At 39.3% G+C, this 17,158-nt stretch overlaps 1 protein-coding gene across 1 annotated transcript; it reads left to right on the top strand.

The window, feature by feature from the left end:
* Positions 1 to 4,614: 4,614 nt before the first annotated feature.
* Positions 4,615 to 16,310, top strand: RXYLT1 (ribitol xylosyltransferase 1). The gene is made up of 6 exons (XM_083859852.1): positions 4,615 to 4,773; positions 5,376 to 5,555; positions 6,520 to 6,622; positions 11,886 to 12,200; positions 14,119 to 14,289; positions 15,334 to 16,310. The coding sequence occupies exons 1-6, from the start codon at positions 4,632 to 4,634 to the stop codon at positions 15,749 to 15,751; spliced, it is 1,329 nt and encodes a 442-aa protein (XP_083715978.1). The 5' UTR covers positions 4,615 to 4,631; the 3' UTR covers positions 15,752 to 16,310.
* Positions 16,311 to 17,158: the final 848 nt, after the last annotated feature.

Genomic DNA, 17,158 nt, shown 5'->3' with positions numbered 1-17,158 from the left:
TCTTTTACTGTATATCAACTTAGAAAAACACTGGAGATGTGACAGTTCAGGGAACAAGGACCGTGGTTAAGAATAATTTGGTATGGTTAGTGAGGCATGGCTTACATCAAACTCATTTTGGTCGTTGTAAAGGTCTAACCCAGTCCTGACACAGACACTAAAAATTGTGTAAGACTTGAAACAGTCTAGGAGACAGCACCTATGAGTCCTTTCTTTCTGTGTCTCAGGAAGAGACACGGTGTTCTGAGAGGCTTTATGCTTTGACAGAATAGAATTTAATGGAATAGAATAGTTATTGGTAAAAACTTCAGCCTGGAGACATTCTAAATGTAACACATGGGAGAATTACTCTGTTATCTAAAAATGTCTTCAGATAAATATGTCTTGAATGTGAGAGCAATATAGAACTAAGAATGGCAATTCATTTTGTCACTTCATTAGACTGAAAAATTACTTTATTTTTATACACCTCAGTGTATTAGCTTCTCAGGAAGACTGTCCTCACTTAAACTATGAACTTGGAAGGCCACAGGTGGACACTCTCTTATTGATCCACCTGTACCAAAAAAGAGCTTACTGCCCTTAATTTTTTACCACCATCAGAAGGTCCTTGCTATCACCTCACTGCCTCAAGCAATATCCTGTTGAAGGGACAGTTTAGCCACTGTTATTAGTTTCAGGTAAAAATGGAATCAGCCTGCACCTTGTTCTGCCTGAAGGATGATGTCAGGGTGCACTCCTACAAACCAGAGACAGTAGAAAGGAGCACTTTTATTAATCAAGCAGTAACAAGCACCAAAGACTGTTACCTCTCATCACAGGAGACTTATCCAGAGCACCTCTGCCAAAAGGCAGGAATGGGCACTGTGATCTGCACGAGCAGAGAGGCCTCTCCAGCTTCCCAGCTTTTATTGTCCCCTGCAGACTTCACACTTTCATTCAGCCTTGTATAGTGCAGCCTTAAGAGGAGATTCAGGCTTTTGTAGACAAATTGTAACAGTGGCTGCCTACAACAGTTTGCAGGTGGCAGAAGAAAACCCTGCAAACTTCTTAATTAACAAGGCCAGGACGAATAGAACAGTAACTGAAGCTCAACACCTTTCTGCAGGGATTCTGGTAACAACTTTTTTCATTCCATGTTCTAGTTAGATGTCTAACTGGTGCTTTTTTCCCTAACTCTGCTTTAAAACCTTACTCAGATCGGCCTATGTCACATGTTGATCAATACAGCTTTTAAAAACTTCCCAGTGACATCTGCAATTCTAACCCAATAGTCAATGAGCAGAGACCAAAATAAGAAAAGCAGTTCTGCAAGAATTTTGTTGGGAAATACAGAGACCAAAGAATTATTGTAGGCAGTCATGAGCAGTAAAAACAAGTATCAGGAAATTCTGCTTTTATCATAACATGTACAGAAAAAGAACAATTTTCACAAGAAAAAAACTTACTTTCTCAGTTGCTTACTCAAACTACCCAACGTACAGCAGAATGTATTTTGATTTGGCTTTCAGCTGCACTCAGTCTTAATTTTGAAAGTCCAGGTTAATTTTCATTTGTTGTAAAGAATTTTTGAACAGAATAGACATTTGTTGAAGGTACCTGACACTTCTGCGTTCTTGTTTATCTTTCCTGTCTCTAAACTGCTATTGAACCTCATGATACATTTTTAAACTGTCTCCTAATTTATGATGCCTTATACTGAAAAGAACTTGTATAGCTTAATTGCTTACCGCTCAAAATCCTTGTTATTAAATAGACTCTCCTTGTTTGTTAGAACTCTTTCTGTCTTTATTGAGTAACTTCTTTCAAATGAAACTTCAACTATTTTCAACTATTTTATATCAGCTAGGATTCCTAACAGTCCAAGAAGCTTAGTTTCGTACATTTTACAAGGGGTCAGTTGAAGCCCCATGAGACAAGATAATCTGCCAGAAGATCATACAGCAAGCTTTTAGAGCTAAGAAAGAATCTAAGCCTCCTGATTTACCAGATCTGGGTTTAGGACTTTTCCAAGTCTCATTAGCTGCAGCTGTTAGACTTTTCACCCTCTCCTATGCTGCAGGGCATGTCTGCTTTTTAATGCCATCTAGACATATAATGATCTTGTCTTTGACAGAGGTTCAAGATATTACTGATCCTTTTGCTCTCTCCTCCCTTCTTGTGACACTTGGCTTTTGGTCTTCTACAACAAATCAGAAATTTGTTATAGAGTGCTAGAAACAAGTACTTGCTGGGCTTTGCAGGCCCCTACAGGCACTGTGCATGAAACTCGGGCATTTCCTAAATTTGGTATCTGCTGCACGTTTTTCCATGATTTCAGGGAATACTATGGTTAAGGTGTTCTTCCAATTTAATGTTCCTAGAAGTTTTACTCCCATAATCTCTAGACAAAGCTCCTACTCCATGATCTTAATTCATGTAGGCATTTTGTTGTCCAGCCCCTCACAGATACACACACTCCCCCTTAGTACATTCTTAACATTATATTCTTAATTCCCACTAGTTTCTATACTATTTGAGTTTGCATTACAGGAAAACCATTTATTTGAGCCTGTCCTGAACTGGCTGGAAAAGAATATAAAATTTTATAAAATCAATATCCTTTTTAAAATCATGTATAGCTTTTTACATTATGTTTTGCCCATGAAATGAGCCAATGCAGCTTGCAAAATGTACAATGAGTTAGTAAGGGCAGGAAATATAAGATTAAGATGCAATGCCTGAAAGTTTATGCTATTCCTTCTTACACATTTTCAATTCTGTATTTGAATTTCTTTCCAAATGATCAGGCATTGCCATCAAGTACAGTTGTTCTAAGATTTTGATTGATATTGCCTGTTTACCTCATTTTGATTAGTATACCTTTCTTCTCTGCTAGAAATAAGACTACATTATCATCAGTATTGTGAAAGACCTGCTCAGCAATAATCACTACTATTCCAAATCACATTCACTTTTTCATTTCTTATTGAAATGCACACAGTCAAATGCAGACTTCTCAGACACTGTTTTTGAGATGGTCTATAATCTAAACTCTTCTCAGATTAATCCTTCTTGACCTTTTCAAGTCTCTTGTGTCATTTTTATAAGAAATAAACTGCATCTGTGTGAGAAGAACTTTCTAACTATCACCCAAAGCACTCAAGTTGTGCAATAGGGAGTCTGTGCTTCCAAATGATTAAACATTTTTCATTCTTTTTTGCCCTTTGTAATTAATTTCTACCACCATCTTATTTCCCTTTGGTTCTACGTTTAGCATACTTTCATTACCATATTCTGTTTTAAATCAAAGTATTCATACAAAGACTTTCCTTACATTTTAGCAACTCAGCACACAGGTACAACTACTGATATAGTCTAAAAAACAGATTGCAGTTAAAGGTGCTAATAGTTTATTTTAATACTGACCACTACAGATATATTGCTGATCTTCCAAAAGTTTGTGACTCCACCACTTGATTGTGCATTCACACAGATGCACTAAGCTAGAAAGGCAAGAGAAGCTCAGTCTTCATTTTGAAAGCATTTATGAGGTGCACTTCTTTCCTAAAATTATAAATCACTATAGCCAAGGCAAAGTGGCCATGACACCTAAAAGAATAAGTGTATTGACCTGCAATTTTGCAACAGATTACCAGTAATACTGGCAAGTGTTATTTGGATTATATGTAGGGGTTTAATGGGTAGAATTCAATAAAAAAAGGAGCTTAAAAGAGAGAAAAACTTTTTACCAGGGCAGTAGTGACATGACACAGGGCAATGTTCATTTTGAGTGTGGTTAAGACAGAGAAGTCATGAATGTCCCATTCTTGGAAGTGACCCAGGGCTTTGAGCAACCTGGTCTAGAAGGAACTATTGCTGCCTGCACCAGGTGGGGATGGAACTCAATGATCCCGAAGGTCCCATCCCACCCCAACCATTCTGTGATTGCTGCCACTGTGAGTCATCAGGCTAGATTTATAATTCAGCAAGTGAATAAACAATTAAATTAGATTAAGGATTTGGCAGTAGGCTGATTGTAAGCCTATTTCAGAAGGTCGTCTGAGACAAGTAGTTACATTTCAGTTGGAAAGAAGCTGTGGTCCATTGAATTAATTTTAGGTCAGGGCCAGAGCAAGGTTTAGTGTTCATAAGGGTAAAAAATTATCAATAAAAAACCCACTCAGACCCAGAGGAGGCTCTAGGGTTGTGCAGTGCATTACAATCCTAATGTTCTGGACTCTTTGGTTAGGTGAAGGTCACCATACTTTTGGCTACAATAAGGGTCACGGTGTTTGTCCACAGGCTGGTGGCGGCTTTACAGAAGCTGTAGCACCTCTGGCATTAAGAAGGAGTCGTGGGTAGTCTTTCTTCCTATGGAACGTGACTCACTCTGATCTATCCAAGCTTTCCCCATTATAATAAAATCCCCATAAGCTGACTGTGCGTTCACCTCTCCGTTTACAGCCCGGTTACCCCTCACGGCACAGCGGTGCCGGCAGGGCCCGGGGGCTGCGGCCAGGGCAGGTCAGGGCACCGGCGGCCCGGGGCCTCCCCGGCGGCGGCACAGCCCGGCCGGGCGGGCGGAGCCTGCTCCTGCTCCCGCCGCCGCCTCCCGGCCCCCGCCGGGCCTTCCGCCCGCGCCGGGCGGGATGCGGGGCGCTCGCCGGCGGCTCTGCTCCGCCCTGATCGTCGCCTACGGCCTCTTCTCCCTCTACGCGGCCTACAGCGTGTTCCTGCGGCCGCGCCGCGCCGCCGCCCCCCGCCCGCACCGGGACCGCCGCGGCCCGCGAGGTGAGCGCGGCGCCGGCCCCGCTGCGAGCCGCCCTGCCCTGCCCTGCCCTGCCCGGTCTGCCGGCGGGGCACAGCCGGCGGGATCGGTGCGGGGCCGGCCCGGCCCGGCAGGCGGGGCCTGGCGGCGGCCCGGGAGACAGAGCGGGCCCGGAGAGCGGGGCGGCCCGTGGGGCAGAGCGGGGCCGGCGGCGGGGTGGCCTGTCAGGCAGAGCGGGGCCGGCAGTGGGGCGGCCTGTCGGGCAGAGCGGGGCCGGCGGCGGGGCGGCCCGGGAGGAGGAGCGGGGCCGGCGGCGGGGTGGCCTGTCAGGCAGAGCGGGGCCGGCAGTGGGGCGGCCTGTCGGGCAGAGCGGGGCCGGCGGCGGGGCGGCCCGTGGGGCAGAGCGGGGCCCTGGCCGTGGCCTGTCAGGCAGAGCGGGGCCTGGCCGCACCGCTTGGGCCGCGGGAGGAGCGGGTCGGGTGTGGGCCTGGTGACGATGGCGGGGAGCCCCGCCCAGGGCTGATGGTTGTCAGGGGGTGCGTGAAATTACGAATTTGAGAAAATGCATCAGTTTTCCTAAAGTCGTGAATGTGATCTTTTTTTTTAATGTAAATCACGCTTTTAGGTTTCACAGATCATGTTGCCTTGGGGAATGAAGAGTGGAATCCGTGGGATGCAGACGAGAAAAACGAGCTGGCTGCTTCTCAGCAGAGATATGAAGCTAATCTTAAAATGATAAAATATGTGAGGTCTCACGTAGAACAGACCAGTCTTAGAGTACAGATTTGGGGTAAAGCAGCAATCGGTAAGCAGATGTAGTCGATGTCTATTGGTTATTTAACCTTCCTGGGATAAACTTGTCTCTGTTTCCTGATGACTAAAATTGATGTGTATGAATCAACAGTATGTATATCTGTACATGAGGAGTATTAAGGAAATGCTAGCTGTTACTCAGATTGGAGTAGCTGAACTCCAGTCTCTTTCTATCAGTTCCTTTCAAGACTGTTTTTCTGCATCAAGGAAAATGGCTCAAATGGCCAAGAAACACAATTACTTTTTTGATCTAGTCTAGTTTACAGTCACAAGGAGAGGCCTCTTGCCTACACCAGATAATTTATTTTTGTCATGTTTATACTTCGTGAAACAAAGCATCACACATTGAGAAATAAAGCATTTTCTGTATTGCAGTGTACTATAGTACTACTGCCACTGATGCACTTGGAAATTCTTCTGTTGTGGAAGATACTAAGTTTCCCCTCTGCACAAACTGGGAGTCAAGGTCTTCTCAAGCTCTTTAACTACTGCTGAAGACATACCACTGTTCTTACTTTAGCTTTTTTGTAAATGTTGGGCTTACAGTCGAACTTTCATGTAACACTGTAGAGCACATAGATATATTACCTTATATATTACCATCACAAAAATTGGTGCATTTCACAAAAGCTTAAGAGAAGTATGATTGTCCTTAAAATGCCAGTTAATATTTGTTCATTTTTAGTGGCATGTGTGCTGGAAAGAGTTGCTAGCAGAAGCAGTAGTGTATATCTTCATCTGTTGATATTTTGTCAGCCAAAGAATCTTTTTAAATGCCAGTGTGGGAAAAATTAATTTTGACTAATTCCAAGTCATATTATGCAAGAAGCCTGGTATTTCTTTGCCAAGTTCTTATGTTGTGATGCTTTTGCATTTTCCAGAAATAATTTTTTTAGGACCGTAGAATAGCCAAGATCTGTACATTCAAATTCTCCATCATGTCTTCATTTTTGTAGGTCTTTACCTTTGGCAACATATTTTTGGAGGGCACCTTGAGCCAGGTGATGTGACTGCACAGTGGAGAGAAGGAAGCCAAAATGCAGGAAAAACATACTTCAGGTATTGTTCATGATGTTGGTTTCAATTGTGTAAACTTTAACAAATAATGCATTGGAAAGTTAAATTAAATTATGCACTGCTCAGGCATTATTTTGCCTATCTCAGAGTTGTGGTTATTTTAATACAGTTGCAAATACTATAATTCTGTAATGTTTTGATAACTATGGAATATGCACACAGCTTCTCATTCAAAATTATAATTTATACACAGAAGCACATACTTGATAAATCTAACCAATTCTAGACCAGACATGCCACTGTTAAAAATTAGAAAAAACTAGGGAGCGATTTAATCTGGTTTATGATGGTTTGTGTTATTAAAAAAAGTATGGAAAAACTTACCAGTGCTGAGAGAAAGAGCAGCCAAGAGGCCTCAGTGGCAGAGTCAGGATACAACCCCGGGAACAGTGTGAAGAGCTGGGCCTTGGAGGCTCATAGATGGTGAAATCAATGATGCATACAGGAGGCAGGAAGATGTCTCCTGCTGTTCAGTTTCTGCTGTATTCCGGGAAAAGGGACTTGGCTCATTCGTTCATAAATAGGAATGTGTCAAAAGCATAATTTGTTTCTGTTTGTAACAAAGGCTCTCTGTGAAACTGAGCTTCTGCTTCACTACTTGATTGGCAACCCAAAATTTTGTATGGAAAGGAAGATTACTTTAAAGCACTGTTTGCTTTAACAGTGGTATTTGATCTGTGATCATGTATGTTTTAGGACTTATCAAATGTTTTATATTATTCAATGAATGATACAGAGCTTTTCTCTGAGTCCCTATTTAATACCATTTTAATGCTTTCTGCAAAGATACAGTGAAAACTGAAGCATTTTTTGTCTATTTGGCCAGTTAGCCAGTCTGCAGAAATAGATCTGCAACATTTAGTCTCTTGCACCAGGACCTGCCTGTTAAAAAAGTTTTAATACATAAATTAGGCAGTTAAGTGAGTTTAACTCCTGAAACATGTTGCTTCAGAAGGCTCTTTTTTCCTTGTGCAAGATGTGGTTCTAGTTGAAATATCTGAAGGTAGTGTTTGAAGTACACATGTGATTGTGAATTGAAAGGAGGTTTTAAGTGATCACAAAACCTTTTTATATCATTTTGAATAGTTTATATCATATTGAATAGTTTATGAAAGTGAACATGGTACAGGCCATAGAGTCTTTTCAGAAGAAATAGATGATTTTATACACTCTCTAACAGAAAAAGTTATATTCCTTGTCTGCAAATAAAAGATGATCTTACAAGTTTAGAGAATCAACTACAAATGATCTACTGCATCTTGGTAGTCTCCTTGACAGAGCAATAGAACTTTCAAATCACAAATATAGAGAAAGGATACAGTCCTTTCTTTGAATATTGGACCAGTGCCTACAGTGCAGTCTTAGTGGCAAAAGACTTGGTTGTTTCCAGAGTTAAAATCTTAGAAACTATAGAAATCCATGATAGTCTGCCATGATAGGTTATCATCCTAGTATTGGCATGAGAATTTTCTTCAAGCTCTTGCTTTCCACATTTATAACATGAAAATAATTTGCTGTAATTAGTGAGTCTGTCACTTGACTGATTATAGTTATTTTCTTTCTAGTGTGCCTGTTTCAGATGATTAATAACTTTATGTATTTCCTTAGGGTATACATCACTCAAAGGAAGACTTCTGTACTTGCATTTAAGTATCTTCTTGTTATGTCTAGATGAGCCAGGGATAATAGAGTCCCTATTTTAATTTCAACTTGCATGCTAGGTCTGATAAAAATACAAAGCTTAAGTTTAGTACCAACATAACAAAGGTTAACTTTTGACAGGCTAGTAGAAACTCATGCCAAGTATAGAAAATGTGCAATATAACTGTTATTTTAACAACTAGGCTTCAGAAATAGCTACTTTTTACTCTTGTTTGGACATACTAGTTTATGTTATGGGGAAGGATTATGTGATTTTGGCTTCTCACTGGTTATAAGATTTTCTAGAATTTTTTACTTTACTGCCTGGCTGAGGTAAATTATCTCCATTTGATTACTAGATGAGGCTAGAGGGAGCTAGCTGAGGTGACATATTTGGAGAATATGTACTACTCTGCAGTTTTCTGTGGTAAGTCTAATGATTGTTTAAAAATAGGCCTGTGGTGAATGTTTTTAAAGAATACCAAATCTAAAGACACAAAAATACCAAAATATCACTTGAACACAGTTGCATGAATAAGCCCATTTTGTATATTTATGATGGAGAATACACATCTCTAAAATAAATTTTGATCTGTTCATGTTTTCACCAAAGGTGCCTAAAAAATACATAAAGTATCAGCTTCTCCATAAAATGCAGGAATGTTTATTTAAAAACAGGAGTGGAGAACTTCATAGCTGTGGATTTTAGTAACATCTTGGCCCATCTATACAAAAAGCAAGAGAGCAGGATTTAACACTTTCTCTGGCTTTAAGCAATTCACATCCGTCTCTCCTGTCACCAAGGAAGGTGTTGTAGACCACAGAGTGCCAAATGTCTTACCTATTATTTGGGAAGAGCTTTCCTAAATTTCTATTCCACCAAGTCACACTCTCTCTATAAACATTCAGTGCTGCCTTGCCTCAGTGAACCAGGAGAGGTTTCTGTCTATCAAAGCATTCCATGTGGGATAGCTTCTGGCAATTTGGTTTTAATAAAACCCCACAGTGAAGCTTTTTGAAAATCCTAAAACACCACATCCACTGGATCCTCTTTTATCTGTGTTCTTACTGACACACTCACAGATCTTCATCAGATTAGTGAAACAGGATAACTCATTTCCAGCAGTGCTTATCCATATATGTGATCAGTGACTTACCTATTGATTGATAAGATTCAGTGATCTTACTGTTTATTATAGATTCTTCCAGAGAGGGAATTAATATTGACTGTTCTCCAGAGTCCTCTCAAGTTGTTTTTGTAGATGGGAGTCTACAAAAGATAGTGAATCACTTATCAGGCTTAGTGTCTTTTCATAATGACAGCTGCATGCCTCTGCCAGCAGTTCTGCAATTCTGTGTTTGTGTTCCTTCAAAACTTTGAAGTGAATGTCTTCCAAGTTCAAATCCTCCATTTGATATACTATTCCTAGTGTTCAACCTTCTATTTCTTGCTGAAGCAAACAAGTTAGGTGTGGTAAACTGCCTTTTCTGTTAAGCCATATAGGGTTAACTTTTTGGATTGAAGCACACAGTGTGCCTAGGCTTCTTATATGTAGTTTTTTAACAGTCTACAAAGTCCTTGAAAGCTTCTTGTGATTTGGACTGCTCTTTTCCAAGTTCTTTTCTTGATTTTGTCATTTTTATGTAATTCCTTTACCCCATATGGAATATGTGTGTGCTGGATGTAGTTGTTATGATCTCTCCTGCTGCCAAGTGTTGAATTCTATCACTGCTGTTACAGAATGGCTGTCTAACACCTTCAGAATGGGCACTGTAAGACCCAGTCTACAATAGCGTCCTTTGTATGACTATCTATGACTAGTATGGAAAAACAAGGACTTTGTAGAAAGCAAGTCAAGTATTTAATCCAAAAAATGTAACCTTCCCATACTATCTTTGATCTAGCCTTCATATGAGTAGTTAATACTGTTGGGACTACTCCCTTCATTTTGCAGCTTCTGTAATCTCGCTTTCATTTCCCAATCCCAGTTGTGTTTTGATCAGGAGTTAATAGTACAACCCTAGCACGGTAAAGAATGAGATTTATGAGACTTGGCACCGTGTTACTTCTTTTCCCCCACTGTAATTTTATGCTGTTCAACTTCATATATTTCTACACACAGGTCATTGCTTCCTAACCTGTACATCTTGTTATTGCTGTAAAGCTGTTATCCTTGAAGTGCTGTGTCATAGAATAAACTCTTTTTCCCCAAGCCTCTTTGCAAGGTGATCACTGGACCTTGTACATACTTAGTCCCTATCTTAGCCTTTCCAAAGCTCAAGGTAGCTCTCTTAAGAATCCCAGTAATTCTGTTCTCATTGTCTGTTAAACTTTGGATTTAAGTCTTGATCTGACTTAACATTTAATGTATTAGAAGTCTTGATGCCAAGTCATGAGTCTTACAAATCCTGGCTCCAAAATCCATCACTCCCACCAAGCCAGCAGCATGTCAGCTTAAGTCAGGTTTAAAATGCACTTGTCTAAGCTCAGTCTGCTTGACATAACTTCACTGGAGTAGTTTTTACAGCTTTTTTTTAGAGGTTTTTTTTCCTCAGTAAGTATATTTGACCGGAAACTAGCTGTTAGTCTCAGCACTTCATGAGTTAAAACTCATGCTCACTCTAAATTAAGTTTTGCTGGTAGCTGAAAAACTAGTGATGCAGCAGACCTAGAAAACTAGCACTTAACTGACTCCTAGGAAAAAAATACTGTTTATTCCCCTTGACTTTTCCCCAAGCTGTGTAACTGCTACTTCTTTGCATTCAATCAGTAATCTGTTAAACACCAGGTAACTGAAAAACAGGGGCTGGCAAATACTGATTTGTTTTATTGCAGTTCATAAATAGCTTTTGTCAGATACTTGAAAATTATTAAAGATTTATTGATTTTGTTATGTGACTGAAATTCTTCTATTAAATACATTGTGCAAGATCTAGAAATGCCATTTTATAACTAAAATGTTTGTGCTTACTACCTTTTATCAGAGCCTTAAGTTTGACCTGGGTCATACAACCAATTTAAGTTTACATTTAAATAGATGTTTCTTGTGTTACTGATTCTACTCAGTAGGTACATAACAAAAACACTGAGAAAAGTAGTATGCAAGACTAGCTTAACTGTCACTCTTAATGATACCAGATTTAGTATAGTCTTCAGGTTTTTGGGAGGGTCTCTCTCTTGTTCAAATACAGCATTCATTGGTTATTACTGGAATTAATAAAATGTTTGACCTTTAAGTGAACATCGAGGTTCCCTTTGAAGGTTACCTTCAAAAGGTACCCTTTTTTGAAAGATGGTTGATTTATTTTGAGGTTTGAGTATGGTACTAGTTCTGATTTATTGAAAAAATATGTTATTTAAGAGAATTACCTTTTTCCTGAATAAAAATGAAAGCACCTTTACTCCTATGCTGAGCAGTAGATACTAACACCAGAAGTGGCTATAGTTGCACAGTAATTTTGCAGTATATTGAATTTACTGTATTGAAGAAAAAATCATGTCTGGACTACACACTGTGTAATAAGACTAGCTAGAGGATTGGGCTGTATAATTTGTCTTACAAATCTTACTTTGTTTAGTAGTGTTGTGTTTTGGTTTTCTCAGCTTCCTCACGGGCCCATCTGTAGTTCCCGGCTACTTCTCGGTGGAGGCGGAGCATGTGGTGCTGGTGCTGAACGGGAGGGAGCCGGCGAAGGTCGCCTACGCCACGCAGTGGCTGCACTTCGCACAGACACTGCTGGAGACCCGCAAAATCCAGCACGCGGCAGTGGTGCTGCTCGGGAACGAGCGGTGCAACAACGCCTGGATTCAGCCGTACCTGAAACGAAACGGGGGATTTGTAAACCTGCTCTTTGTTACCTACGACTATGCGTTCGTAAATGAAGAAGATATTTTCCAGTGGCCTTTAGGAGTAGCTACGTGAGTGCTATAGACAGAAGTTGCAATTGATTAATTAATTACTGTGCATGAGGTATGGAAAATATGACTGAGTGTTACTGCTGATGCCCAAAACAATCAGGCATTGGAGTCTTTGCGAGTTGCATTTAGTAAGAATACTAGTGTTTAGGAAGCTTTAGGAAAATGAACCAGTGTCTCCTGAGGTTTTCTGTTTATTCTTTCTTCAGTTCATTTGCTCTTGAGATTTTTTATAACTGCTGATGTAATATAGAGATTCAAAAGATATTTATGTAACTAAATACCTTTTATTAGTTGCAGGTACTATTTGTTCAGGAAAGGATAGAGTACTTTTTTTTTACCTCTGTTATAGCTCAAAAGACTTCTGTTTGGAGTTGTTATACTCCAGTGTCACAGCAGTGTAAGCTGGCTTAACTACTTGTTTAAAAAAACCATTTTTGTTACACTTAAGTACTCAAACTATTTATGTGGACTAAATAAAGGTTTGGTTCAGCTAGATGCATTTTTCCTTCTTATTAGTTGAGTTGATAGTGGTTTAGCTACTTAACAGGGTAATAGAAGCTGAAAAACGTACAGGATTATTTTCACATCTTGTGTTGAATTTGAATTCAGTATCCTGTATTGATCCAGTTGGCTCAACAAGCTGGAAAATTGAATAGGGCTTTTTATATACAGCTTGAACTTTTTCACAGTGTCTCTGAAATACACTGAATTTGGACTTTTGATGGTGTCAAAGAATTGGTGGCATTGGAAGTTCCTAAGTGGAAAGATGTTGAGTTTTGGGATACAGAGATTAAGGTGACAGTAAAGAGAAAGCGGCAACACTTACAACAATAAACTAGGGTGCAAAGGTGAGTGGAGAAAGATAAATTGGGTATCAAAATGGGGTTTCCAGCCCTTGCATACAATAGCTGTAAAAAAAATGGGGTTAAAGGCATGAAAATGTGCCATATTTTCCAACTAAAGAGAGAAAATGAAGATGTAGAATGATGCAAAAGTATTTGTCATGAAGGGTCAAATGGTTATTAGAAACTAAGTGAATTAACATTCATCCTGCAGGAGAAGAATGAGGAAAGGACTGCTGTCGCTATTTCAGACGAGGCAGGCAGCAGAAAGTCAGGCAGGAAAAGCTCTATTTTAATTTTCTGATTCCATTTTATATACAGTTAGAGCAGAAGGCGAAAGATTGGCTACAAAGGTTGCCACCTCTCTGACTTCGTTGGTGAATATCACCATCAATCATATTTCTCCTCCCAGAGGAGAAATATGTAAACAAATAGATAAGTTCTAAATATATACATAGTTTACATAAAACTGTGTGAGAATCTCCACTGCAGAGATTCAAACACTCGAAAGCAAGAAGACTTAATGCGACAGACTGCCCCATCGAATAATGTACAACAAGCTATTTAGAGGCAAAAGATTAGATCATTGAAGTTCACTCAGATCAAAGTGAGATTTTGCTTTGAGAGGTTATCGGTGGTGTTTTCAGTAGATAAGCATATCCAGAGATTAAGGTAGGTGAGACTTATGTGCCATAGTTACTGTTAAACTGGCCATTTCAGTCAAAACTGGTGGTTGCAAGAACAGTTTCCTTGGAAAAGCATGTTAGTCAAGGACATTCCTGTTATATGCACATACAATATTTCTGATGTTGAAAGAAGATGTAAGTATTCTAGAAAGTATTACACTTTACTATTACACATTAGTCCCTTCTTTGTGAAGGGACTGATGGGGGCAAAGGGAATAAAGACACTTTTAGGACAGGACTTGAACTGGTTTACTTGTGGGCCTGTCTGTACAGATGTGGATTGGCAACAAGTAGGTGGTTTTAGTCTTAAAATATGATGCACTGAAAATGAAAGGCTGCAAAATGTTTTCCTTTGATATAGTTGTCTAACTTACACCATTGTTTTTACAGCTACAGAAATTTTCCAGTTGTGGAACCCAGCTGGTCAATGCTACATGATCCAAGATCATATCTATGTAATTTCTTAGGAACAGTTTATAAGAATTCTTCTAGAGAAACCCTAGTCGAAATTCTGAAGCAGGATGGACTTGACAAACTTTGCTGGATTGCAGCCAGAGAACAGTAAGACTTTAATTTACTTCATGAATATATTCAGAGTTTTTTGCCTGGTTCATTATTACCAATCTTTTCTTGAGTGTTAAAAAATAATACAAATAAAGGTAACCAGTCATTAAGTCAGGGAATATTGCAGAGACTCTTTGTTTAGGTTGTCATATGATAACGTAACAGCCTTTCTGTTATACTTTACATAAGGCATATTCTTAAACCTAGTATAGAAAAGTCTCCTATATGTATAACCATCAAAGACCATCTGTTCTTTTCTTACAAATATTTGATTATGAGAAGAAACACTTGTCCTGTATTTTGTGGAGTTTAACATCTTTAGTAGAAGAAAGAAGACAGCCATATTTTGTGTTCCACATAAAAGTAGACCTAATCTGTACAGTACAGTTGGTTTTGACTAACAAGAGTCAGGTTCTGATTTTATTTCTTAACTTTGCAAAGCAACACCTATAAAATGTTGGATAGCAGGCACAGTGGTGCTTAGGTAGACCTTAGCTGCCCTGATGAAGAGTCTCAGGAGATGGATTGTATCTGTGACATAAACTCTTCTCTCCCAGACATACTGAGGCACTTGAAGTAGATGAATTCAGGTTAAATGAATTACTCTGCCTCCTAGCTTTTGAAGAGGAAACCTCTTTTGAGGCCAAAAAGAATCATTAAAAAGTCCATTGAGTGTCTCCGTTTTTGTCTGTTTCTAAACTGTGCTGTGAAGTAAATTGACATACACATCATCCAAGTCATGCAGAAGATTTGAAGTGGCATTTCAATTTGTTTCTTACACTTCTAAGTATTAATAATTTCCAAAAAGGGCCATGTATTACAATCTATTTTTAACAGTGACATTTTCAATAAATTTCTAGAAGACTTTTAAGAGCAGTTAAGACTAAAAGTAAGAGTCAATTGACTGTGTGTGTAATAGAAAATTTTTACACTGATAGCCTTTTCAGTTTTATAAATAATAGAAATTAAAGTATATCTCTTATTTTTTCATTGCAGTGCCTGTGAGAAAAATATTAATTTTCACCCCTTTTACTTTTCTAGATGGCAGCCTCAAGAAACAAATGCAAGTTTCAAAAACTATCAAGATGCCTTGCTGCAGAGTGATTTGACATTGTGCCCAGTGGGAATAAATACAGAATGTTACAGAATTTATGAAGCTTGTTCATATGGATCTCTGCCCGTTATAGAAGACGTAATGACACCGGGTGATTGCGGAAATTCATCAATGTACCACAGTGCTCCATTGCAATTACTAAAAACCATGGGGGCTCCATTTATCTTTATTAAAAACTGGAAGGAGCTTCCTGCTATTCTAGAGAAAGAAAAAAAAATGAGCTTACAAGAAAAGATTCAAAGGAGAAAAAAGCTTTTAGAATGGTATCGAAACTTCAAAGCATGGATGAGACAAAAATTCATTAATACTTTGGAAAATTCATTTTTGCACAGTGATAAAGGATAAATTGTCTATTTTGAAAACCTTAAATAGATGACAGCTTAATTTCCATTAACCTGAGGCAGCTTTTACTTAAAAGCTTAACTTCACAGGACAGATGCATTCCTTTTAAAGTCAATGGAATTGCTCTAAGCTTGGCCAAGAGCTACATTTGGCTTTCCATCCTTAGTGATTTTCAGAGGTTGTTGGCGTAATAGGATGGTACAAGGAGGACAACAATTTTGTTACTATTTTCACAATTTCTACATTGCTGTGTGACCTGATAAAATTTTTTAAGGATATCTTTGAGCATGTGAATTTGGTAAAATCCAACATAAGAACATCAGTTGTGTTTGAAGAAAAGAGAATGGAGGCTGTACGGTACAGGGTAATTTATTAGGGAGACTAAAAAAGAAAAGTATGACAGAATTGCCAGGTTTAGCATATTCTGGTAAGTGCTTGTTTTGATAATGTTTATTTGGTTGACATTTCATTTCCAACGAAGTGACCATAAAGCTAAAAACTGTGGAATAAAAATGTGTATTTCAAGGTAAAAATAGAGAACTCTTTTTTGAAAAGACTTGATAGCAATATATTTCATCTTTGACTTCAGATATCAAAATTACTTTCTTTCAGTTCTTTTTAGTCTTGGGCCATACATTTCTGCATTTCTGCTCTTTTATTACCTGTAGTTACAGCTGCACGTTCAGAACACCAGGCCCTAGATGTGAACCTGCTTGTACTTACCTGATTCCTCAAAATCTGCTGAAACTTGTCAATGCCAAAAGATGGCAGAAGTGTAATACTGCATGTTTATGGTACTACGTGTACCATAAACTGTTTCAATGCTTTTTTGTTAAATGTAGTCAAAGGGATCTGTTCTGTTCTTGAGTGTGTGCAGTTCCCTCCAGTGTGTTCTGCTGAGCAGCAGGACTGCAGTCACACCACTGCCATACCAAAGAGATGTAGTAGCCACTTCTGTCTGACCACAGCATGACACATGGGGTCATTCTCATGCAGGAATTAAAAGGCCAGTGCAACTGTACAGCTAAGTAGTACTCATTTGTGTACTGATACTGTCTAGTTCTGGAGTATATGTCACACAAGAGCACTTCTATGGGTAATCTGAATTGTCTGTCTAACAGAAACTTCTGTGTCTTACCATCCACCCATTTCATCTGAAGCGTCCTGCAGTTGCAGTACAATGCAAACATTGACACTGGAAGTACAGCAGTAAGTTGATGAGCACTGCTTGCAGGTGGATCTTGTTAGACCAAATTCACAACAAATGTCCATGCCTAGGATCTGAAGCCCACCACTAGTACACAGTACCCAAGGGTTAGAGGAAACTTGAGTATCTGCTGTAATCATAGAGTCATGGAATGCTTTGGGTTGGAAAGATCATGGAACCCCACCCTGCCATGGGCAAGGACA

The sequence above is a fragment of the Zosterops lateralis genome (assembly GCF_965231275.1).
Source record: "Zosterops lateralis genome assembly, chromosome: 4".
In the NCBI taxonomy this organism is placed as follows: Eukaryota; Metazoa; Chordata; class Aves; order Passeriformes; family Zosteropidae; genus Zosterops; species Zosterops lateralis.
The sequence above is the reverse complement of the archived record's forward strand: the minus strand, read 5'-3'. Positions and strand labels throughout refer to the sequence as shown.